This window comes from Echiichthys vipera, assembly GCF_963691815.1.
Source record: "Echiichthys vipera genome assembly, chromosome: 2".
Classification (NCBI taxonomy): Eukaryota; Metazoa; Chordata; class Actinopteri; order Perciformes; family Trachinidae; genus Echiichthys; species Echiichthys vipera.
In genome coordinates, this window is record NC_139827.1 from 24,108,122 (window position 1) to 24,134,867 (window position 26,746).

At 39.2% G+C, this 26,746-nt stretch overlaps 2 protein-coding genes across 4 annotated transcripts; both read right to left on the bottom strand.

Moving 5' to 3' along the window:
• Positions 1-145: 145 nt before the first annotated feature.
• Positions 146-6,840, bottom strand: knop1 (lysine-rich nucleolar protein 1). Of its 3 annotated transcripts, none has more exons than XM_083930434.1 (7): positions 6,773-6,840; positions 6,379-6,453; positions 5,985-6,053; positions 3,783-5,320; positions 3,625-3,696; positions 2,333-2,401; positions 146-1,793 (listed from the first exon to the last, which is right to left on the bottom strand). In XM_083930434.1, the coding sequence occupies exons 4-7, from the start codon at positions 5,304-5,306 to the stop codon at positions 1,488-1,490; spliced, it is 1,971 nt and encodes a 656-aa protein (XP_083786560.1). In that variant the 5' UTR covers positions 5,307-5,320; positions 5,985-6,053; positions 6,379-6,453; positions 6,773-6,840; the 3' UTR covers positions 146-1,487. The 3 variants fall into 3 exon arrangements, with proteins under 3 accessions (XP_083786560.1, XP_083786561.1, XP_083786562.1); XM_083930435.1 differs by having other exon boundaries at positions 3,783-5,332; XM_083930436.1 differs by lacking the exons at positions 6,379-6,453; positions 6,773-6,840 and having other exon boundaries at positions 3,783-5,332; positions 5,985-6,152.
• Positions 6,841-10,754: 3,914 nt separating this feature from the next.
• On the bottom strand, positions 10,755-15,827 carry gprc5bb (G protein-coupled receptor, class C, group 5, member Bb; the record flags this gene model as incomplete). Its single annotated transcript, XM_083924758.1, has 3 exons — positions 10,755-10,799; positions 10,904-11,016; positions 14,729-15,827. 3 exons carry the CDS (start codon positions 15,825-15,827, stop codon positions 10,755-10,757), a joined length of 1,257 nt encoding a protein of 418 aa, XP_083780884.1.
• Positions 15,828-26,746: the final 10,919 nt, after the last annotated feature.

The following is a 26,746-nucleotide window of genomic DNA, read 5'->3' on the forward strand; positions in this document are numbered from 1 at the left end:
CCTGTTATTTCTTTATTCAATAGCTTTTATTATGAAGCAGAAAAATCGGGAAATGTTGGGTTTCATGAGCAGTGACTTCCACACAGCTGAGGGAAAAACGTTTAAATTAAGCAGAGCTGAACATAGACACTAACTTTAAAAAACATCTTTCTCTGCACTCCTTCGCAGATCACATGTAGACATTCATTTTTTTGTTGACAAAATGCACCTGCAATTCTGAACATGCCACACAAACCACCATTTGTGAGACCTGTTATGTCCATCCGCACGGACAAGCTGCAGGAAAGCGCTTCTTCATTAGTCATCTCACCTTTCTGAAATAATGATTTATGTGAGATTGACAATTAACACAAAAATATTTTATTAAAATATGCAGGCTATCTATGTAAAGCCGGGGAATGACTAACACTGTAGCAGCACTTTCTACATATATATCGTTGTGACATTACAATTGTCCAGACGTCCTGTTTAAAGACAGTTTTTGAATACAGGCTGTGTGCATTTCTCTGTGGATGTGTGTTTTGATACTTTCACAGTATTTACATGGCACCTTGACCTGCTTTATAATAAAATACATGGAAACCTAATTTTTTAGAAGATGGGACCTTTAAGTGACAAATTGTGATTTTTAGCTGTCCATTTTCCTCAGTAGGCAGCACACAGCTGCTTATCTATTCAACTGGCAGGAAAAGCACCACTGACACTGAAATTAGGAATACATTTATTCCAACTCTGTGTAAACAGATTAAGTAAAAACGGTCCAGTTCCTCAAGCAGGAGGATGTTAAATATACACAGTATGTAAAAAAAGGCATTTTGTTATGGTGAGCCTCTGATATTCGTTAATATAAAAAGTCTGTTGAGGTGTCGATCACCCAGTGTACCTCAGCAAACAGAAAAGCTATACAAACACAACTTTCACACAAACACACAGTTATCTTAAAGGTTGAATATGGAGAATGAGCAGAACACCGCCTTCTAGGGTCTTAAGATCGTAGTCGCAACAACAAAACATAATTCCAGAGGTCGAGTTGCCAGGTTTGTTTCAGAGTGTGTCAAGCGATCAGCCTGCTCCATGTCAAGTGATGAATCAAACAGGGTAACCATTAATCAATTAATTTGACAACAGTATTAAACGTAAACGTCTTCAACTGGAAGTCTTTCTTTGAGTGGTGTGGAATCGTTTAGCTAGCTCTCAACTCAAGATGATTCCTGGTTTCTGTAGAACAGACAACCCTGGCACCCCTTAATGCCGGCTGCTATTGGCTGGTACAACAGAACATGAAAGAAAGTCATTGTCAAAAATGCTTTAAATATTAATGCAGACTCAATATATATATTTTTTTTAATGGAAGATTCTGTACCGCTCAAAATGCCACGTTGGTGTATTTAAAAAAAAATATATATAGCTTTTAATCAAGATTCTACATTCTCAACCTTTAATCTCACACACACACACACACACACACACACAGGCACGCGCACACATCAATCATCAAAGCGAACTGATCGACACGAGCTGATGTCAATGGAGAACTTCTTATTGGATGGCGCAGTGAACCCAAGTCCTGACCCCCTGTTACTGAAGTCCATTCTGCGTGATTGCGCTCGTTCAAACTCTCCCAGAAGCCCTTGCTGCAACTGCTGCTGTGCGTCCTTCCCGAGTGCCATATTTGCTCCTCCACTGCTGCCCCCAGCCGGCTGGAAACCCTTTTTGAATCCGCCCATCAACCGGAGGAACTTCTGCTGCTGACTGGAGTTGTCGAACTGGGCGGTGCTCCACTGGCCGAGACCCTGAGGCGCAGAGATATTGGAGACAAATGTTATAAAATGAAGTGCATTAAGCAGCTCTTCACTGATCTTACACATAAAACTCAATTTATTTGTCAGAGATTTGGGACACACCGCAAAGTCTAGGGCAAAGACTCTCGGCCCTCCTTCCACTGATGGCAGACCGTCAGTGTGTTGTGTACCGGCCTTAAAAATAAGGAACTCTCTGCAGCACCAATTTAACACTTTTCCTCTCAAGAGTCCCCCAGTCTCATGAAAGTGTATATAACTAAGGACAGGGAAATGTTACAGTCTGTCCACATTCACTTCTACCATTGGAATGCATACATTCAGGATGTCCCACTAGTCTCCTTAAGAGGTGGAGGAGTGGCAAAACATGTGAAACAACACATACAAGAGATTTCTCCGAGCTTCGCCATCTCGCTTCTAAACCGCCTCTGATAATAACAAAACACGGGAGTACCCTTTCAAAGAAAAACACTTACAAGGAAATTCCATAGTTTCATTTTTTCATCACAAGAAAGTTAGTCAGTGATTCTGACCTCAGATTTGGCTGCTTTTTGAGGTTGAGAGGCCTTGTCAATCTCCATTTGTAAAGCCTGTCTTCTTTCCTGTGACAAACCAAAACACATTACATTAAGCTGACCTGCATAAAACAGTCATACAGCTGTCGGAACTAAACATAACTGAAAAAACATTTGGATCTAATTAAAGATATCATGTGTAAGATATTCATGAGTGTGTCAGAGAGTTTATAGGTTTGTGTATGCTGGACACACATTGTTTTTTGTAACATTTCATAGATAGTAACATAACAGACAGTTGTCTGTTAAGTTACTATCTATCAAAGAGTGAGTTAAAACAACGGCGATAGATCATATGACCCACTAATGAAAGCATGTGTTGCCTCTTTGCCAAGTATTCCAATTTGTGCGTCTGTGGAGACACTCCCTCTCTATATGTTATGTGTTCTATATATTACATGTTAGTGACACTTTAAATAATTTCCCGGGATTATTTAAATATTTCTGATGGTGGAGCTCATCACTAACGGTTATTCTGCATGTCATTGTAAACGGAAATCAGGAACTTCCAACTTCAGTCAACGCTTGTAGTAAGGGCAGAAGTGTAATAGAAACGTACGTGTGTGTGTGTGTGTGTGTCTGTGTGTGTGTGTGTGTGTGTGTGTGTGTGTGTGTGTGTGTGTATTTAAGAGGGTAACATATAGGGGACGGACCAGAAGTAGAGAGGTGAATGTGTGTCAAAAAAGTTAACAAAAGGAGAAAGAAAAAAATAGGTCAACACGCGTAGCAACCATGAACGCGACAAGACAATGGGCTCTGAAAGAACAGGCTCGCCTGCAATTACATCTTACTGCCAAAAAGGCCCTGAGAAATAAGATACCTCAAATCTTACAGATTTTTACTTTAAAAGAACAGTTAAATCTTTTTGGAAATACACTTATTCGCTTTTAGAGAGTTGCATAAGAAGATTGATACGACTCTCATGTCCATTCATTAAATATGGAACTACAGCCAGGGGACGTTTAGCTTAAGTGGATAAAACAAACAAAATACATAATAACTTATGGGCTTTAGAAATAGTGGTCGGCAGACTTGGTTTTACCTTTTTGACAGAGCCAGGCAAGCCGTTTCCAGTGTTTGTGCTAAGCTAAGCAGTAGCTTCATATTTATCATACAGACATGAGAGTGGTATCAACGTTGTCATCTGACTCTCAGCAAAAAAGCGAATAATATTATTTCTGGAAACGTCGAATATTTTCGTACTGCAATAACTATCACACTTAACACAGTATAATGAGAGCCCTGTTTACCTGGTTGATGTTGACCTCATCTGTGTTTCCAGTTTTCTCTGACAGGAAGACCACGTCAACATGGGGTGACTCCTGAAACACAAACAAGGTTCACCCCCAAGGAAATAAACAAAACACAATATCCATGTACAGTGTCGCTCTACTCTGAGAATACACACATGTTCGTCTTCCACCTCCTCTTTAATCATCTTCTTCTTCTTCTTCACCACCAAAGCCTCCTCCGGCATTTCCACCTCAGTGGAGCTCTTCTTCTTTTTGCTCTTCTTGCCTGTGACAATTGTCTCACTGCTCTGCTCCTCAGCCTCTTCACATTTGAGTACTAATGGCTTGTCCGCCTCTCCCGTTGAGTTTCCCTTTTTCCTTTTCTTCTTCTTTGGCTCCGTCTCTTCTACTTCGCTGACCTCCACAGAGGCTTTTCTACCCTTTTGTTTAGTTCCTTTTTTCTTTAGCCCCATCTCCGCTTGTTCTACAATCACAATCTCACTCTTTGTGTCTTTTTTCTTGTTGGGCATATCCTCTTTCTCCACCTTTTTGTTCGACGATGCTCTGCTAATTTTGTTCTTGCCTTTGATCTTAGGCATTCCCGACTCATTTCCACCTTCTTCAGCACTGGCTTCCTTTTTTTTCTTCTTTTTCACCTTGACCTCTTCGACCTCAGCAGTCTCTCCCTCTGGTGTTTCTGACTTCACTTCATTCTCAGAAACTTTCATTTTGGCAGAAGTTTCCTTTTTTGTTACACTCACTCCATCCATCGCTTCTGTGGTTTCATCATCAATGGTTTTCTTCTTCTTCTTTTTCTTTTTAACTGGCTCCTCAGTCTCCTCTGTGATTACAACTACACCGTTTTGTTCCTTCTTGGCTTTCTTTGGCAATTTGTTCTTTCCAGCTTGCTGTCCTTCCTCCCCCTCTTTCTCCATCTTCACATTTTCTTGTTTCATTTGAACAGCCTTATTTTTCATTTTCTTCTCCTCCCTCTTCTTTGCCTCTGGTGTTTCTGACTTCATTTCATTCTCAGAAACTTTCATTTTGGCAGAGGTTTCCTTTTTTGTTACACTCACTCCATCCATCGCTTCAGTGGTTTCATCATCAATGGTTTTCTTCTTCTTCTTCTTTTTCTTTTTAACTGGCTCCTCAGTCTCTTCTGTGATTACAACTACACCGTTTTGTTCCTTCTTGGCTTTCTTTGGCAATTTGTTCTTTCCAGCTTCCTGTCCTTCCTCCCCCTCTTTCTCCATCTTCACATTTTCTGGTTTCATTTGAACAGCCTTATTTTTCATTTTCTTCTCCTCCCTCTTCTTTGCCACTTCTTCTTTTACTAAACTCAACTGTATAGTTTCCACTTGCTTCTTTTTTTTCTTTTTGTTGCCATTTGGTGCCATTTTCTTTGCATTTACATTATTGACCACATGCCCTTTAGAATCAGTCACAGATTCAGAGACAACTTTCCTCTTCTTCTTTTTCTTCTTCTCTTCCTTTTCACCACCTTCATCACAGGACCCCTCTTCTGTATCTATAACAATTACATCAAAGTTTTTACCCCCCTTCTTTTCTTTTTTCACCTCTGCTAGGCTCCCATCATCATCAGTACAGTTTTTCTCAACATGCACAGAGGCTTGTCCTTTCTTGTGTTTCCTTTCTTTCTTTACAAAATTCTCTTCACTCTTCCCTTCTTTCATCTTCATTTTCACCCTTTCCACTGGCTTTTCCACTGAAACAGATTTGTCCATAGAATTCTGGATTATTGTTAAGAATAAGCTCTGTGGCGAACAAAAGTTTATGTCATTTACACGTTTTGTTTAGCAAGATAATCATGAACGCGACGATCATTAAGAAGCGCAAATGCAATCCTCAGAGGTAAAAACCTAATGTTAGGCTTTATACCAACTACACAACGGTTGCAAGACTACATCCCCACCACTAGCTTCCAACTGACTTTGCATGTTCAGCGTGATGCTGTTTCTAGTCTCATTTAGCCACTTGTTAGCAAATGCATTTTTAAAGACGTGTAAGAAAAAATTGTTTGATGATTTTAAAAGTTTTTGTTTTTTTTAATTAAAATGTCAGGAACATAAATCCAACATATTATGAGCAAGGATAAATCAGTCTATTATTGCATGCATGTTTAACATTCAAATATTATGTATAAATATTTGACTATGTAAATTACTATTTTAGTAGAGTAGGATTGTGTGCATCATAAAAAAAGGTATGTGTATAGGCTTTAGGCCATGCAGTATATGTATTAGGGGTCCCTGCTCCATCTCTCTTTGGATTAAAAATGTTGAAGACCCCTGCTCTAAGGATCAAACTTCAAAACCAGACTATGATTTCTAGGTGTATGTGCAAGTGTGAACACTAACCAGGTGTTTGTCTAGCCGCTTGGGCTGGGACTGCTGATCAATGTCTCTTTGCAGCACTGATCAAGTCGCCTGCAGGAAACAGAGAAGAATTGTGCTAAAATGTATACAATTATAAAAATGCATCAAAAAAGTATTATTTTAAATCAGAAAACATGTTTTCACAAAACTTACATGTATGCATCAGTATGCATGAGTCAGACAATTCAACTTTGCTGCAGGTTCGGCTGATTTAATCAGACATTGGTGGTCTACTGAAGATTCACCAATCCTTAGTTGTGTGTTAGAAAATGCATGCATGATTTCCGCTATGGCTTCAATTCGTTATTTTTTTGCCTTGTCTGTGTCAGAAATTAATGTGATTCAAACCTGGGTATCTGATGTTGGCAAACATTACCTGGTCAACGGTAACCTCATTGGATTTAAGTGCACACTTCTCAGAAACAAAAATCACTTCTTCATTGGAATCCGTCTGAAACATAAAATGGGACATGCTTCAGTCCCACTGTTCATACACCTCCATGACACCTGCACTTGAATAAAGACATGTTTACTTACGACAAGTTAATAAGTAATACATATGAACTTCATATGTAAGATAACACTTTTGTGCCGGGTTTATTCACTCTCTTGGTTAGCCATGCTATCTAGCAGCTAACAACAGCTAACGTTGAATAGCAGCTAAAAAGGTTAAGCAGAAGAAGAAACAAACTACTCTATCATCAACATAGCGAGGCTGTTTTATCACAGTCGCACAATGTAAATGTAAGCTTGATGAGAGATTTACCTACTTTGTACCCTTCGATATTCACGTGGATACCATGGTGGAGAGTTGAACACTCTGGTCACCCGGAAGTAGTCTACCCGCTTTCCTGTTAGCGACGAGCCAGGCATCCATAGCAACCGCAGCAACGAGCGTTTTTTTTTTTTTTTTAATTTAATTTAATTTAATTTTATTTTATTTTATTTTATTTTATTTTATTTTATTTTATTTTATTTTATTTTATTTTGTTTATAATGATTCAATTGTATTTAGTTAATTCAATGAATCAGGCTACCTGTGGTCCTCTGTATGTTAAAACCATGGATACATTAAGAGGTCAAAAGGTTAAAACTAAACCCTTGGCTAAGACAAGTTAGTTCTATTTTTACAGATTTAGTTTGATTTCATTTACTTAACCAACATATTTAGAAGACAGAAAGAGCAAAATAACCGAGCATGTCTACAGTTAGCCTACAAGTAAGTAAACATGTAAAAATACACTAAAATATTAGCCTACTTAATTACTGAAAACAAATCTTCCTAAAGCTTGCAACGTTATCCCCAATTTAACAAGTATATATTTCATATTATCCTTGGTGTGTACGCCCTTTCTGACCAACAGGCGCCAACTTGCACCTGCAACTAGAGCCATTTACCTTCAGCTTCTTATAAACCAGTCAAGCTCCCTATGCTGTGTATAAATGATACAGCAATTTATTTGACAATAGCAAAATATGACAAGTGTGAAACCCATTGTATACCGTGTTTCATAAGAGCAATACTCCAAATATGTATTAATGTAATAATGTTTTCTAGATAGACACGCATTTTGTAATACAAGCTGGGTCTAGAAAAACCGTCTGAGGAGAAACTCTTTTAATAAATATTTGGTTAGTTTCATGTTTGGATATCTTTTCAGAAAATAAGCTTTACAGAAATTCCCATATGGACATTAGTTTTTAGTGTCCCTTAAACCCTACATTTCATTATTTGCTTGTGTTTTATTTGCAGCTTTTTCTAAAAGTGAAATGTTCCGTCAAAGTGCTGAGGATTTTTCTTAGACTGCTTGGATTTTCTTAATTTTCAATGTACTGAACTCTCTCTGTCGCCGTACATGCTCCTTCTCTATGTGTCCACACAATAGCTGACTGTATAGCTACATCGCTTTAGAGTGAACGGTGCCAACAGTAAAGATGATGCATCATAAGGTCAGGAGGATGAAGAAAGATCAGTTCAATGACCAGACAATAATTAACAGAAAATATGCACTGATGTATTAGCCACTTTGTGCGAATCACATTACAGACAGTCATGTTACGCTGCCATAAAACAGTGACAGTGCTATCATCATAAGAGGATCTCAAAAGGAAAATACCGTTTTCACATTTGGATCGTTTACATAAATAAAATTCAGTTATATAGGGTTAATACATAAAAATTCTGTGATGATAATATTTCCATTGTACAATATCTGAGCACACAATTGTATACAAAAGCATATTAGTTAATTTAGTGTTATAGAAAGAAGAAGTGGTCACAACTTGAACACTGTGAATGTTCTTTGAATTATAATTTAAAGGGGTATTATGCCCATTTTTCAAAATATGTACATGTATTTCCCAAGGTCTAAGGCAGTCCAAAATATCAGTAAACATTAACAACTCTCTCCCAAATAAAAACTAGAGTGCTAAATCTTGTGTGATGTCATCAAGTATAAAGTATGGAGCTGCTCCACGAACAATTAATTGCTATAGATGACACTGAGACCAACCAGGGCATTGTTGAGTATATGGGCACATTTTCTGTTCAACAACTGAGAATAGAAAAAAGATAATTTGGTTATAAAAAAGAAAATAAATAACATTGGTCACCCATTCATTGTTCTGGAGCAGCTCCCCACTTTATACTGATAAATTCACATGTTTGAGGGCCTGTGTCCACATTGTTTTTTTTTCTTTTCTGAGCGTCAGCGTCTCTGTTTAGTCGTTTCAGTCGTTCCCAATGGGGACAGAGCATATGCAGCCAACGTCAGAGCCGCGCTCAGCCTTTTTTGTGCGGCCGCTCAAAGGGCTTCTGGTTGAAAATATCTGAGCTTTTCAAAAAAGTGTCGTCAATGTCGCTCATGTTCAGGAAACTATCATAACAAAGAAAGAAAAGGTTGGACACTGAATGCTGCTTGTGAGTTTTGGGCTTTTATCACCATATGTGTTGTAAGCTTGTTGTAGTAAACCCTCTGTTAACGTAGCATTTAGCAAGCTAGCTAGCTAATGTGGATGTTGATGTTGATGTTGATGCCAGCTCCTTTCTGCCAGGGAAAAACACAATGTGGACACAGGCCCCCACTTCTCTGGTTTCTGGCTTTTAGAGTGAGTAGCTCAATATTGATTGAACTCTCCTTGGCCATGGAAATAACTTATTGGAACTCTTAATTTAGGTTGTGTTCCCCTTTAACTTGATAAAATGTCTTGGATTGAATTCAGTGTTGTTCAGGAGATAAAAACTGCAACCCTCCGGTTTTTTCTTTTAGTTCAATTGCCAGTATATTTAAACAGCAGATTGCAAATCTGCCTCAACCTGGAGCTAAACTTTGCCGTCTCACAAATATAAACAGTATACATGCATTTCAATCTGTTCCAGTCAAATTCACAGTGATGAATGACTAAAAGTGTTGGAATTTGACATTTAAGAGGATCCTGAACGCCAGAATATAATGATGTGTTACTATACGTCTCAAAGTGTAAAATTATTGGTAGCTGTATTAAATCCAAAGTAACCTCGGGAAACATGAGTGAAACCTGTTGACAAAACAGTCCAACTTCAAGGTTAATTTAGTTGCTGTCCAAGAGCTTTCAGCCGTACCACATGGTCTTCCTCTGCAGATAGGGTTTGCTCAGTTGTCATGGAATTTGTTCTTAGCACTTCAGATGGTTTTGTCAACTGTTGTTCCCAGTGTCAAGAATGAACTTTGCTCAACACAAAAACTGGTATTTCTCTTACATATCAAAATTCTAGAAAACACTCAAATACATTTTGACAAAATACAACAACTTTAAAATTACATGCATTTCAAAATGATCATACACCTCAAAAATCACGATGCCCAGATATGATAAAGTGCAAAATCACAACCTCCAACAGTAAACCCTGTATACTGCAGCCTAATGCAGTATTAAATGGCTTTTTATGCTTGTTAAAAACTACATATCCATGAGTTGCAGACTTATTTTAGCCTTTTAAATGACCAAATGATCCTCCAGAACTCTGCACCAGCTCTGAGAAAAACCTTGACAATCATCAGTACACATAGTGAAATTAGCCAAAACTGTCCAAAAGCACTGATAATGGAGAATGGAGATATGGAGAAGAAGACAGTGAGTCCTCTGGGTATTTCCGGCACATTATACAGAGACCAGGCAAGCTCTGTGGGCGTTTGCAGGTAATTTACATAAACACCCCAAAGGGTTTTAGCCCTCTTAAAGAGTTGAAATTTGACGCCAGATAGAAAGAGAGGGAAAGTGTATGAAGCAAACATCACTAATGAAACGTTTAGAGATGCTCACACAAAATTTTAACTTCACTATATTCAAATCATACTTTAATCTTTACGTTCTTGTGGTCAACACTTTGATATTACATTAGCCCGCCTAAAACACTCCTCTTCAGTGTATTTACATATTACTATTCACACTATCTGTGCCGATCAAAACAACGCACCACAAATGCCTTGCTTTATTACAAAATCTCCTGAACTGTGGAAGCTGTATCACTTTGTCTTTCCTCTCTTGTGTCCAGTCTGCCGATAAAGAGGCAACCCAGAAAAGCCAAAAATGTAACATCTGTACATCTGTGCAGAAACAAATACATTTAACATGTTTTAGCTTCTTTGAACTCCATCCTGTGTGACATGTAATGTTGTCAATATCTCCTCCTTCTTCTTCTTAGGCAACAGGAAATTCTATTATCGCACACCAGTTTAACACCAGTGTATCCTCTTCAAGTCTTGTCCCATATTACCACAACCGTCGTCCAGTGTAGTTAACTGGGGCTGTGGGCATCTACCAGAGACAGACAAACAAGTACTGATCAAGTACACTTCTGTGGTTGGTTATTTGGTAAATGGGACTAACATACACAGAGCGTGTGTTACATCCATACTTACTGTTCCACCATTCATGACCAGAGCCATCTCAGTGGGTTGGTAGACGTGACCTCTGAAGGCGATGCCAGGACGCATACTTCCGTGGCTGCTGTGATATGTTCCACTTCGGAGAGCTGACACATCAGGCAAGGTAAAGCACACATAGGAGTTATCACACACAAGTGACAGGTGTTGTGGTAAGAAATGTTAAATCTGAATCTACATCATAATGATGTTTAGTAGAAGACTATGCGACTGACTGACACAAACTATAGATGCATCGAGCTTGATTGTTACCAGATATGACAGCAAGCCAAACTGACGGGCAAAACATGTTTTCTCAGGGGAAAAAAAGCTGAAATACAACTGGTTACCATAATATAAACCTATATAATCGTGACAAAACTAGGGAGTTATTATGGAACACGGCCTCTGTGGTCACATTGAATTTCCCTTGAGTTCCCAAAAAGAAATCATCATTCAGCAACCAGACTGTTAGTGAGTGATGTGTCAGTGATGTGAAAGAATAGTTATACAGTCAGTTAAACAATATCTATATCTAATGTTATGCTAACATATTACAGATTATGTTAGTTCATATAAGTGTTTCACTTTAAAGGAAAATTCTTCTTTTTTCAACCTGGGTGTTATTTTGAAAGTTGTAAACATTCCTATACAATAAAAAAAGTTCTTCTGTAGAGATTACAGAGGCATTTACTTTACCAGTAAAGAAAGTAATCCTCATCCTTTCAACAACAAAGAATATCCTCTTGCTTACACCGTTTTACATGACTTTCCTCCAGTGTTGGAAGAAGCACTCAGAACTTGTACTTAAGTAAAAGTAGTAATGCCACAGTGAAGAAATACTCTGTTACAAGTCAAATTCCTGCATTCAAAATATAACTTAAGTAAAAGTACAAAAGTGTTAGCATCAAAATGTACTTAAAGTCATAATCAGTAACATTTGCAATACCTTGTTTCTAGCAGCCTCTTTGGCAATAAGATGTAATTGCAGGTGAGCCTGTTCTTTTAGAGCCTCCATCCACACACACACACACACACACACACACACACACACACACACACACACACACACATACACACACACACACACGTTCCTATTACACCTCTGTGCTTACTACAAGCCTGACAAGTTCCTGATTTCTGATTACAATGAAAATCAACATAACTGTTATGGCGGTGTATTTACATTTAGGGAGAGTATGTTGCCACGGACAAACAGATTGAGCAAAAAAGGTACAAGTGCTTTCATTAGTGGTTCAAATGATTAGTCACCATTGTTTTAACTCACTCTTTGATAGATTGTAACTTAAAAGACAATTAAGTAGATGAAAATCTTACGGGTTACAACGGATGGATGGATTATGCAGAATTGCCCATTTCAGAATATTTTATCATCAGATAATAAGTGATCAGAATAACTGATTGATTGATTAATGTAAATATGTATATATACATATATATGTATATATTAATTAATGATATTAATATTGCAGCAGGTAAAGGTTGGGCTTATTCTTTTACTTTATAGACTGCTGTGTAGCTTAATATAAACAATATATGTTATTAAATTTGTTGACAATATTTTGCATTAATAATCTGAATCTGTAAAGTAACAAGTAACTAAATTTCTCTTCTGTCAGCCAGAAATGGGTGAACCAATATAATCATTCTCCTGAAGTCTCTTGCAAGACACTCCCTTCTGCCTCTGCCTCCACTCTTTGTTTATCCTGTTCCATCGTGGTTTAGCTCGTCATCTGTGCATTTGGCTTCAGATAAATATGGAGAGCAACCAAAGTGAAATGACTCATACATTTCCCTGTAAGCCTGTTGGATAATCAGGCATTTCACAGGGTTTAATTGGATTCTGGATTGTGTGAACAGTAGCTAAAAGAGAGCCGCTGTACACAAACCTACATGGCACAGGTAATATTGTCATATCGTAAGTTTGCAAGTTGAACTGGGCTCTAGTCTGCAGTACAAGTATAGTATATTTGTAATCTTTGAAATATGAGTCTGAATCTTTGTAGTTTGAGTCCCTACTCAAAAAAATATGCTGTAGCATACAGAGCAAACAAATTGATAGTTATGCTTCAGTCGTTTTTTTTTTTTTAAAGATATAAATTTTTCCTGTGAGAGAACTGAGGCCATATTCACAAAACATCGTTCGGCTAAAAATAGCTCCTGGGACCCTGGATGAGTTAGGAGAAACTCAAAAAGATAAGGGCTGTCAGTCCTAACTTTAGAAATCCTATGTTTTATGTTTAATAGTTAAAAGCTGCAGGAAATTTCTAGATCTGATCGGTTGATTTGGCCTGTCTATCATGATCTATCCAATCAGCAACCACTATTTCCACCTCTTCCCAAAAGTTCTCAAACCGAGAGATCCCAGATGGATTTGCAGAGCAAATGTGAATCAATCCATCTGGCGGAGTCAGGTTCGGTCATCAGTGTTTTGGGAAAATGCAACAATAATGAACTTCACAATCAACCACTAACTCATTACCTACACTCAACTTCATGATGAATCATGCACAAATTGAAGGATGTGATGGCATTACATTTTTGATGGATTGCTTGATTGGTTGGTTGGTTGATAAATTGATGAATTGATTGATGGAGAAATTGATTGATTGTTTGGTTGATTGATTGATTTATTGATTTATTGATTTATTGATTGATTGAATGTAATTCTTTATTTATTTATTTTATTTTATTTAGGTATAATATAGTATATATATATATTAGTATATATATATAGTATTATCCTAAAAAAGAATGTATAAACTAACAGATTACAAAAGTAATCTCTCTCAACCATCTCTTGTGATACGTGCGTGGTGGTATCTGTATCTGCAGAGACTCTGCCCTCTGCCTGGATTTTCTGTTTACTCCTTATTTTGAGGTGGACAGGGATGAGGCTAAAGGCAAATATGCTTTGACCCAACATGAGGGTTTAAGCCCCAGCCATTAACATCGCTCAGGATGCACAGCGCTCTGATTACCAACTGCTGTTCTGTGACACCCCTCTCCTTCAGTGTCTCATACTGACATCTGCGTTTTGCCAACACACACTCTCACACAAACACAGACAATAAAGCCCTGAATTCACTAATTAACCGACCACCTTCTATTTATTTGTGCTTTGAACGTAACCACTTTAGAACAATCAGACAGTACTGTTGTATTCCTCTGATTCACTTCTTCTCCACACTGAACAGCACTTGCTCTCTTCATTTACTCTCTAGCATGCTCAACCATCACTCTCTCTTTCTCTCTGTTGAAGAGGGGCCAACTCTGAATGCCGTTTGTTCACTAGCAGTTAGCGGTACTTCCTACATATTTTACCCTTAATAAAAATGTAATTCAATTAATTAATTTAATTTAATTCAAGTTTTTTGACATTAAACCATGAGAAATGATGTCATCCCTCTTTGTAGCTTAGAGCTCTCGCAGTCCTTCAGCGAAGGTTTGCTAAGAAAAGCTTTTAAGAGGAAAAAAAGGCACTTTGTAAATATGGCCCCTCGTCACTATTGAAATCTATAACCATGACTAATCATAAAACATTTAAATGTCGAACATATTTGTACACAGCCTTAAAATATATAAAATCAGACAAATGAGTATTATTTGAAGTAGCACTCAACCCAGGTTGAAAATAATATTTTTCCTTTGAAACAGATTCTTTATCTATGTTATATAAGCATGTATTGTACACACAAACACACACTCTCTCTCTCTCTCTCTCTCTCTCTCTCACACACACACACACACACACACACACACACACACACACACACACACACACACACTACATAAGCCTACTTGCACCGTGCTCCTCCATAGAAAAAGCCTGGTTTTCGGGAAAGGGTCGGTGAGAGTGTGCTGGAAGCTCATCTCCAAAATGTGGAGGAGGGGACGTGTGACTGGTGTCGAAGAAGTCTTGCGTGTTGGATTGTTGAGAGTTCCGGAGACACAGGTGCGCCTCAGGAATTGCGTGGAACAGCAGCAGGATCCAGCCTTGAATAACCAGGGCCACAGCAAGCGCAGGCTCATCTAACACCTTTACATCCTTCTTTCCTCCACCTCCTCCTATCCTCTTTCCTCTCATGGCCTGGCTGCCATAAAGATAAAACCCCAACCAAGCCACCCATAGCAATGCTGAAGCCAGACTGGACAGGAAGAGCCAGACGGCGTTACACTTCCATCTCCGTTTTTCACTCTCTCCTTCTCTATCTTCGTCACTCCCTCCTGCTCCCTCTGCCCCCATCTCTCCTCCACACAGTACCACCCCCAGAGAAAGCCCCATGGCAATGAGGAGCAGCCCCAGTGTGTAGCTGCATGTCAGAGCAAAGTCTAATGGCGGATATTCACAAGCCGGGTGACCCTCCCTAACTACTGTCAGCAAGACCCATTCAGCAGAGATGATCCCCTGAACCAAGGCCAGGGCAAGACCCAGCGCTGCCAGGGAGCTTCCCGATGGGCTCATCTTGCCAGCCACCAACTTCCTGAGCCTCACACCCTGCACCAGCAAGCTAGAGAAGCAGAGGGCAAAAAGGGGTCCCCAGAAGGCCCTGCGAACCACACAGAGCGCCTGGTTCTTTCCCACCAGGAAAGCCAGAGAGATGGAGAAGAGCCCCAGGAGCGTGCCCAGGAGCAGGAGAAGAGGCCCCATGCCGGAGCGCCTGGCGGGGTCAGAAATGGAGCGCAGTTTGACCAGCAGGAGCACAGCGAGGACCAGAGAGGCGAGCCCACCGCTACAGGCCACGGCCTCCAGAACCACACCCCAGACAGACTCCAGGTCACACAGCACTCTATACGGTGGGTCCACATCCTCACTGCATCCCCGGGGAGGAGGAGAGGGGTGGGATGAGCCATAGCTGATCAGTGACAGGAGGCAGATGACGATTGGGCTGACGGCCATCTTAGAGACACAGAGACAGAAAATATGTAGTGATGGGGAGAAAGATACAGGGAGATAAACAAGAGGAGTGATATTGTAGAGAAAGATCCAGAGAGGAGGGGGGCCAGAAGGTGAATGTCGTGAGAAATTAGTTCATACATCATCTTCATGAGTCACAATAGAAACAGCAGTCAACATATATTAGGCTCCAATAAGCCTGTTATTTATCAGAGATTAATGTGTTTTTCTCTCACACACACAAACACACTCACGGCACAGAATAGACCTGCTTTAACCACTGGGCAATGGTTTCCATGGGAACGGGAAACAGCGTGGGCTGACTACATCGCATACAGGGCTTTTGAGAAGTCGAGTTCGAGTTTGAGCACCCAAAAGCACAGAGAAATGCATGAGCTTGCATGCACACACACAAACACACACACACACACACACACACACACACACACACACACACGCACACACACACACACACATACACACACACACACACACATACACACACTCACACACAATGTTTGTACTTCTCTGTGAGGATCCTCATTAAAATAATGTTTCCCAAGCCCTAACGTGAGCCTAATTTTAACCTTCAGCCTAATACTAAGGTTTAACCTTCAAACAGTGAATGAGTGAGGCGATAATGTTCTTGCGCTATAAATAATGACCTCACCGTCAGGGTCTGAAACTCAGCTTGGTCCTAACAAGACACACACACACACACATACGCACATACAAAATAACACAGCATTAAAATTGTGTAACTCTTCAATCAAACTCACCTCAAATAAAGTCTTCACTTGAAATCTTGATTACTGTCAGTGAAGGGGCATCCTTATTTTCCAGTCTGCATCCCTTCAACTAGTTCTAGTAATTGTTTTATAATCCCAGTAAATTAAATCCTCGAGGTAGCAGAAACAAAATGATTTCCATTTTGTCTCTTAATTCGCTCCCATGGCTCCCACTGTTTTAAAGTACAGAATCACACTTTGTGTGACCAATAATGTCCTGCTGTTGCAGTGACACGTCCGGCTGCTCCGAGAAGAATCCACAATTGTGATGCATGCCTTGATACTTCACACACCCACATAGTCAAATATATCTTCCGTCTCTCTTTCACTCTTCTCTCTCGCTCCCTCTGTCCTTGTCTTTCTGTTCATTCTGTCTGCGTGTCTGTGTTTCTCTCTCCTTGCTTCATGCTGAATCTGCGGAGGTGTCAACAGAGACGCAATCCCAGCCTTACTTCTGTTCACCCACACACTGGGAGCATGATTTGCTGATGGACCTGTCTAAACAGGAAGAAAATAGGAAATAAGTACAGTATATAACCATGATATTTTAAAGCCAGTCCAGCATGAGTCACTCGTTCGCACATCTCGGTGTTATTTCCTGCCCACAGGCTCCCACGTCTTCCTCATGCCGCTTATACAATTCTTCCTCACAGCCAGAGCTGGAGATTCATCTTTGATCAACAGATTGGACCTAAACTAATGGAGGTCTCAGCAGGTCTCAGCAGTAAGATGTTCGCTGACAGTGTGTGTGTGTGTGTTTCAGAGTGAAGAATGGGCTTTGGGAGGAGAGGGTCAGATGGTCGGTCTAAACACAGGTGAGCCCTGTGGCCACGTGGGCGTCCTAGTAGAGACTGTTACATAATACCTGTGAAGACATGATTCAGCCAAGTCGTCCTTTAGAGTAATCTCCTCCCTTGGAGATGGCTTTTTGTGGGATGACACAATAGCAACCATTGTACTAGCTAATCGAGCCAATTTGGATCAGTGTGGGAGAGATTGATGCTGACAGACATTAGTAAGCTCAGTGACACACAGAGGCCAAACATAAGCTGGTTTTTGGTACACGAATAAACTCAGACAAACACAGAGTTCACACCTGCACCCCGCCGTGTCAGGCAAGACAGTCTAATCCAGTTAGTGATGGTGTTTTGGTTGGTGATAGCAGACAAAAAGAGAAATGAATTAAGAAATAGGAACCTTGTAAACTGTGAAATAATCACAATATATCACTACCTAAAGAGAATAAGTGCCTTTATTAAACATTCATTCTGTATGGGAATGTGAAAGTAATCGAAACATTCCAGTTTAAATAGATTTCTATGAATAAATAATAATGTTAACATTAAAAAAAAAAAGCCTTAATGGGCTGGCTGCCTGTACAAATACTGAGGAGGTTGTGATGGAACATAGCAGACACAAGCAGCTAGCATATGCTGTTTCTTTTCTTTAGTTTGGATTGACCAAAGTCACAAAAAACACAAACAAACGAATCAATTTTGCCTGAAACTCTGGTGTGAGTAACAGTATGCTGTTTTCTTTTGTGTTTTCATTCTCTGATAGACTAAAGAAGACAGGGGTAAGAGAAAACAGGCCAGAGACGTGCTATCTCACACAGGACATCAGTCCTAATCTGTGTAATCCAGTGGTTACTATGGTCACAGTCTAATAGGGACATGTTAAGTATGGGCCCATCCCATAATCCTAGCTTTATCCCCCCTGAGGTCTCTCCTCACAATTGTCATTAGAAGTAGTTACACTGGAGACCAAAATTAGAGAACAAAGTATTAAAGCTTGATTTATTCTGAAATACTATTGTTTTTTAGGGTTCATAATTTGATAGAATATCAGCTGTGGCTTTACCACAGCTGTACTAACATATTGTTTTTAAATAACCAAGGCACTTCATCAAAAACCTTTATTTTCTAAAAACAAAGTGAACAAAATTGGAGTCCAGATATTAACCCCGTAGAGAATCTCTGGAAAACCGTGGACAATGAGTAAACTAAACTCTAAGAAACCCACTACAGCTACTGAACTGTTGGACCAATGGACCAATATCAAACCGGAGCAACTGTGAGAAACTAGTGATGCCCTGTGGGCACAGATGTGCTGAAGTTATTTGAAGCTGTGGCCTCCACACTTCCTATTAATTCTTTAAATCTTCTCTTCTGACACAATGGTTACTGTTTTCTCTCTGTGTTTTTCACAAAATGAAGGTTTTTTTTTAAGTGCCTTAGTTATTTATAAAAAAAAACATGCTAGTCAGTGGTATAGTCATGGCGGTTACTCTATCAAATTATGAACAATAAAAAAATAACAGTATTTTAGAATAAATCAAGTATTAATAATTTGTTCTCCAAATCCAATTTCCAGTGTATATACAAAGTATACTGTATATTTCCTACATTATTTTCTAGAGATTAGGTAAGCAGGGAGCATTGGCAATTATCAAGTTGAGATGTTTCTGGTCAAATGGTTTGTGACTCACTTCATTTGTGTTAATATAGATGAGGGGACAAAAAACTTTCATTCAATGTCTTCTATTAAGTAGAAGTTATCTTACATTTGTATAATTGTAAAATGCGTTAAGCTATTTATGGCAATATTTTCAAAGTACTGCTGTCAATATTCAACTTATTTTTCTTTAATCTGAACAGAAAAAGCAAACCCCTGCAGAGGATAATGTTGCAAACGAGAGCAAACAACATCTCAGCTCTCATGGGAGGTAAGGAAATTGATCACAGTTATTTTTCTATTCTCCTAACATATCCAGTCAGTTTTATTAGATACTTTGGTTGTTTTTTTGTATGATTGTATTTGTTGGAAGTGATAACACAATAAAACAATGATTTTTATTTCCCTATAGAATCAGTGCTGCTCCTGCAGTCTCAACAAAGTCCGCTGAAAAAAATAACAAGAAGATACACCTCTTCGGTTATATTCAGGTATGTTTGACAGAGCGTGAGAGATTCATGTTAACCACATTTTAATCAACTGTAACGTTCACATTTAGGCTTTAAGTTGCAAGTGACAGAAAAATATGTGACATAGTTTGCTTATTGTTTTTCCATTGACTATACAGAAGAAGGAAACTAAATGCCCTGCAAAAGTGGAGGTTGGAAGAAAAGAGAGGTAAGAAATTTCATCCTAACTAAGTCTTTTTATTTGTCTGTACTTAGTTTAGTGAATGATTTTGGGTTGTAAGACCTCTCCAATAGGTCACAAGATAAATCTAGAAATATAAGGATTATAAGAGTGTTATTGTGGATATCTTTATTATCATTTTGACTAGTAAGAATACAATTTTGCCTGGGAGAAGAGCTATTAGGGGAAATTTAAAATGTAATTACAGATAGGAGTTTCATTTCGATTAAATGTTAAAATCGTTTGCCATAATGTTTCCGCTCCCCACGTTAACGGCCAAATCTATACAGCCAAACCAGACAGCCAAGAAGACTTTGGCTTTTGGAATCGACTGTTAAAGCGATGCAAGGTATGTTTCACAGAAAGAGCCAGAACTTAACTTTAACTAGATAGTCGCCAGTCTAAATGAGAGTACTGTACAAAACAATTGTTCATTTGAGTTACTGAATCAAGAGAGTTTGTTTTATCCACCAATAGAGAAACAATCGAGTAGCTCCAGCTCCCACCACCACCACCCAAGAAAAGGAGGACCCTCAGGAGGTAATGACACTCATGTAATACTGCTTTCACTGTCTATGTGCCACAAACGAAGAAAGACAGTATCTAGCTCACACACATAGAGTCATTCCTCTCTATTCACTGTCTGTAACAGAATATCATCTTTTAGTTTAAATTAGCTTTCGGAGAATTGCTATCTCACTTCAACATATGATCACTAGCACAGTTCTTTGGTAAGAAATTAGGGCCATCCAGTTTAGTCCCACAGATTTTATGCAAATAGGGACTTTTTTTTTTAACTCTCTGAGGTTATTTTACACACTCCGCTGAGCTTTTCTGTCACTTATTCTATGTGCCAATAATGAATAAAACACACATTAGCCTAAATGTCAATCTGGCAACAACAGAAGGGACGAACGAGCAGGAAGAGTGGAGCCCTTTTTCTCACCAGGATGAGGAGGTGCCAGTCCCCGCAGAGCTGGAGCAATCACGTTCACTTTTTGCAACCAGACATAATTGAAGACGACATATTGCTGCCTGAGTTGCCTGACAACGACACCTCAACAGAGCAAGCCATCATCGAGGCGCTGCCTGAGGACCAATTGAACAGGTAAGTTAATACCTACCTCCAGATTTACTGGTGATACACTCCAATTGAATATCTTAGATTACAAGAGCTCAGCTCTAAAGGTCTATTTATTTTTTTATCATGTAAGAGCAGACTGACTTTAAGGTAATCATAGTATGTGAAAGAGCTATATGGAATAGACAATTTCACATGTCTTTCTTTCAATTATTCAATGTGCCATTTATGGATAAAACACTTTTTTTTAACTCTCTGAGGTTATCTTCCACACTCGACTGAGACTTTCTATCACTGCCAACAGTGCAAACAATGAATAAAACCCACATTAGCCTAAATGCCAATCGGTTTCTTCTTCCAGCAGCGGGCCTGAAACACCAGAAGGGACAAAGGCGAAGGAAGAGAGGAACTCCTTTTCTCTCCAGGATGAGGTGGTGCCCGTCCATGCCAAGCTGGAAGAAATATTCATACTCTTTGACAAGCAACCCTACACACCTGAAGAAGAGTTTCCATTTGCTGACGATTACACCCCCATGGAGCACACCATCTCAGAGGCGCAGATCAAGGAAGAATTGAACAGGTAGTTAAAAAACACCTCCATGTTTAGTGTTGATATACACCAAACTAATATCTTAGATTATAAAAGCTCAGCTTTAAATGACAACTTATTTTTGCATCACATAAGAGCTGACTCAAATTAAAAACCAGTGTTTGACAACTGTTTCTGTTATTTTGTCCACCTAACTTACACCTTACTTTGTGTTGATAAAGACACTTCTCTAAGAGTTAGATCCAATGTGCAACACACTCTGAGCTCTCACAGCCTCTTGTCATGATAACTGACCGTGTGTTTTTGGACTTTCTCTGTCTTTGTAGCACCACAAGGAGTCCTGTTGCTTCCAGTGATGATGTAAAGGACAGCACCACACCACCACAATCTGTTCCTTCTTCCAGCAGCAGGCCCACAACACCAGAAGTGAGAAACGAACAGAACGAGTCAAAGTCATTCTCTCACCAGGATGATCCAGTCGCTGCAGAGCCACTTTTTGGCAAGCAACCAGACATAACTGAAGACAAGTTGTTGTTGCCCGACTATCACATCCTGACGGAGCAGACCATCATCGAGGAAGAATTGAACAGCAACGTTGCTTCCAGTGATGTTGTAAAGGACAGCACCACGCCGCTACAATCTGTTCGTTCTTCCAGCAGCAGGACTGGAACCCCAACAGAGCAGAAAGAGTCAAGCTTATTTTCACACCGGGTTGAGGGGGTGCCACTCTCAGCAGAGCAGGAAGAATCTTGTTCACTCTTTGGAGGGAAACCAGACATAATTGAAGACAACTTCTCGTTGCCTCACCACAAGTCCCAAGTGGAGCAGACCATCAACAAGTTGCTGATCAAGCAAGTATCTAAGAGGTGAGTTAATAAACGACCTCCAGATGATACACTCCGAATCAATGTCTTAGATCACAAAAGATCAAGTTTCAGCAGTTTGAGAGAGCTGATTTAAATGAAATATATGTAAACACATAGAAACCTTTTAACATGGAGGTAAAACAGATTTTTCCATTATTAGTTGCAAAGCAGCTGTGGTTTCTTCACTTTAAGATCGGAAAATACAATAAGGAGAAGGTAGCATTGAGGAAATATATATTAACCCTAGTTATAATAAAGAAGAAGAAGAAGAAGAATTACTTTATTAATCCCACACGGGGAAATTGGATTTTTTCACTCTTATTATTATACGTGTTACACACACAGACCCGAAATACACACATGCACAAACAGGGCCTATACATGCAAGTAAGGAGAGATGTTAGAGCGAGGGGGCTGCCAGTGACCAGCGCCCCGAGCAGTTGGGGGTTCAGTGCCTTGCTCAACAGCACCTCGGAAGTGCCCAGGAGATGAACTGGCACCTCTCCAGCCACCAGTCCACACTCCATACATGGTCCACACGGGGACTTGAACCAGCGACCCTACGGTTCCCAGCCAAGTCACCTATGGACTGAGCTACTTCCGCCCCAAATTCATCCTCTCACATAATTTGGGATATAAAAATCTTTACACAGTAAGCTTACATTTGAGGCCAGAACAGGACATGTTGCATGATAATTAAAAAGCAGCAGTACACTCTACTTGCACATTGTCTGGTATTTGCCTTTACCTCAGTGAGGTGACTTCAGATCTACTTCATTGCTTCACACTCAGTCCCGAAGTTGGAAATGTTTTGCAATGCTTAAAGGAATAGATTGACATTATATATACAAAATGACAACCATGTGTTATAAGTATTCAAGTTTCAAGTTTGATTCAGTTTAAAAAGATGTATAAAGAAGGAGTATTCATAAAGTACAGATAGGAAGAATGTAGTCATAATCACAGATTATAAAGTATTATTTAGTATTATTATATTATGTACTAAACAAAGGGGGGGGGGGGGTGTCCAGGAAAAATGTTTAAATTGTATATTATAAAAACAGATTAGTAATAGATCATTTACCCAGCAGTTCTGACACTATAGTTTATGTTTCATTAGTGTGCATTGGCTCCCCCTAGTGGTGTTATTCAGCCAGGGTAATGTTGAATGGATTGGGGTGGGAAGGTTCATTTGTATTTTTTCTTACTACAGTTCAGTTGTATATTAATAGTTGCCATGACCACGATTTTAAGAATCAACATCCATACAGCTATTTCACTTTACTTCTGTCATGTGCTAATTCTGTTTGTTTTTTTGTTTTTTACTTTTACTGAATTACAAATGGTTGCAGAGTTGGATGTTGATTGTCCAATTACAGTGACACATTTGAGTTTTAATATAAAAAATGTACAATTAATGGAGATTTAAGGCATAAATATATTGCTTCCTATCATTCTTTTGTACTCTGAGATTTGTTTTGCACAAAGGTATTACATCTAGGTTAATTAATGAGAACGTTTGTGCCAATTTTACTTTTCTTCAGATCCACATAGAACAAGGACATTTAAGATAAGATAATCCTTTATAAGTCCCACAGCAGGGAATGTCCCAGCAGCAAAGGATAGTCCAAGTCAAAAAGACAGTAAAAAATATAAAATAAACAGATTCAAGTCAAGTCAAGAGATCTTTATTGTCCCCGGAGGACAATTTACACAGCCAGCAGCAAAAAAATAAAAACAATACACGGGAAAACAATTAACATCAATTCAACAACAAACAAACAAACAAAGTGCAACAGTGCCTCACTGGATAAAAACTGGATAAAAATAAGGAGTTAAAGTGACCACAATGCTATTAATTGTTAAGAAGTCCTATTGCCAATGGAACCCAGAATTAAAAGGTTGAATACAGTGTTCACAGTATTGAACAGTTAGGCATACATCGATACTGCAGAAGTGTATTGTCAGTTATGGTGTACTCTCTACTTAGAGCAGCAATGGCGTGCACAGTCTTTTTGAAGGGCAGGGGCAAAAAGGAAAAAAAAGGGCACATACAGCGCATCCTCGCCACTGAAGAAGGCACTTTAGCACACATTTTTGGTCCGAGGGGGGCTCTTTAGCACATGTTTTAGCGCTGAGAGGGCACCAGGCGCGTCGCTAGCTTGTGAAAACATTCAGGGCTGTAGCCTAGATGTTAGAGTCCTTTTCAGATGGGGGTTCTTCTCTGAGAAAATTTTTTAAATTGGATTGATGAACATGCAATTGTGACGTAGTTTAAGAAGGACAGGAAAGACCACTGCAGGTCTCCTAAACACCTGGTTTACAGAAGTCACATTGTTGAATTATTAACTTTGAAAAAAAGTAATGAAACATTGTTTGTTTCACATACCTGTCTCCACCTTTCCTCCGTGGCAAACACTAATGTGTTTCTGCTGTGGTCAGCTGGAGCACACTCTGCACGTATGGCCTACTCATCTGTCCTGCAGTAGAAATTCAGGGGGAGGCTGTGTTCCACACACAAAGTAGTTCCTGAAGATGCTCCTCCTGCATCTCCGGGGTCTTTTCGTGGACAGGGTCCTGTTCCTGCTGGCTGCCGGTGTTGATTGTAACTCTTTCACACACTGCGGGTGAAACAATTTTCCCAATGGTGTCACAGTGTCCTGCATGGGGTGGGACATGGTGTCCATTCCTTTCCTTTCCCAGAACACCGCCACCAGATCAAGGAGGCATCCCAGGACAGAGGTGGCCTTCTTTAGCAGTCTATTTTGTCACTTCCTGTAATGAGTGGAGATGCTACTGCCCCTGCGGACTACTGCACCGAAGATGAGGCAACCACAGAGTCAAGGTCAAAGTCATGTGCTCTGTCCTTTACAGTGCATCTGTGTTTTCAGTCCAGTCTCATTCATTGTTCAGGGGAACACTCAGATACTTGTAAGCTTTCACCACCCATTCCCTAGATGTTTACTGGTACAGGTATTACTTCATCATCGCTCATCAAACATGACCACATAAACATAATAAAAATAATCATAATCACAGATTTTAGTATTCTGAATATGCTCTTGACATGAGATTTTATGATTGTTATTAAAGTACTCAGTCAGCAGCATAGTAGTAACAACTGAAATTGAAAAAAAAGACTGATGCTGAGGGCTAATTGCTGAATGGCCTGTGTGGCAGGTCTCAAGAACATAGTGAAACAGTCAAAAGCTTTTTTGTTATAGTGATTATGCAACACAGATGACTCTATAGTTCTGTTTAGTTAAGGGAAGAATCAACCTGTTTTCAAATAGACTTCAAGTAACACCAAATGTCCTGTGGGGATGCTGAATCATGCCCCTCTATATCTTATGTATGACTCAACAGGGAATTATACATACTGTAATTCATGTGTCTTTCATTCTGTCTGTGAGAGGAAGGTGCTGAAATAACTGAGGCAACACTTTCCTCATCATTACTTCAAGGGATTCTTTGAACCAAAACATATACTTAAGTAATGGATTAGATTTACACATTCATCCAATTCAAGACATTAAAGTTACACCAGAGGAAGACACACGCTCACTTTATTCACAGACACCCACATATTTGTCCTAGTTGTGAACTCATTTCTCAGTTTAAATATATATATATATATGCAATTTTAGATGGTTCAATCTCAAACAAATAAGTTGTCACTAAATGTTAAATGTCATTCAATGCTTATTTTATATGAAACTTTTAAACACTAATATCAAAACAATAATAGTGCTTGTTATTTTGTATGTTTACATTTTGCTTTTGAAATGTCCTTTGGATTTGATTTTTATGTAAAAACTTTCTGTTGGAATTGAATGAAAGGACGTTCTTCAAAGTTTAAATTATGCTTCTCCCTATGTCCTCTAGATGGCACCTCAAGATTTAATTGGAAGGAGGAGAGTTTCCATATTGGGAACTTGAGAATTGCATCTCTGATCTTTGCGGATGATGTAGTTCTGTTGGCCCCATCAGAACATGACCTCCAGCACGCACTGGGGTGGTATGCAGCCAAGTGTTAGAGTCAGTACCTCCAAGTCTGAGGCCATAGTTGTCTGCCAGAAAACCCTTCAGGTTGGAAGAGAGTTACTACCCAAGTAAGGTTCAAGTCTTCTTCATAAGGAAGGGTAAAAAAATGGATAGATGGATGGAGCAGCAAAGGGGATAGTGAAATAACAAGGCATTAAGAAAGTTTCATTAAAGCATATTGGCTTTGATTTGATGATGTTTTATATGTTTGATCAATACGATCTATGTATATTAACAGGGATTTGCTTGAGCATTTTAAACCATATTCTGAACAGAACTTTTAAAAAATGCTAAATGATTATATCTATTGCTGCTGAGTTACATTTTATTGCTAAATACAATGTGAAACTTTCAGTCAAAAAAAACAATTTAAAAAAAATCCCATTTCAATGCTAATGTATTGGTGTTTTATGCATTTGGATCATTTCATGGTACAAGCAATGGATTGT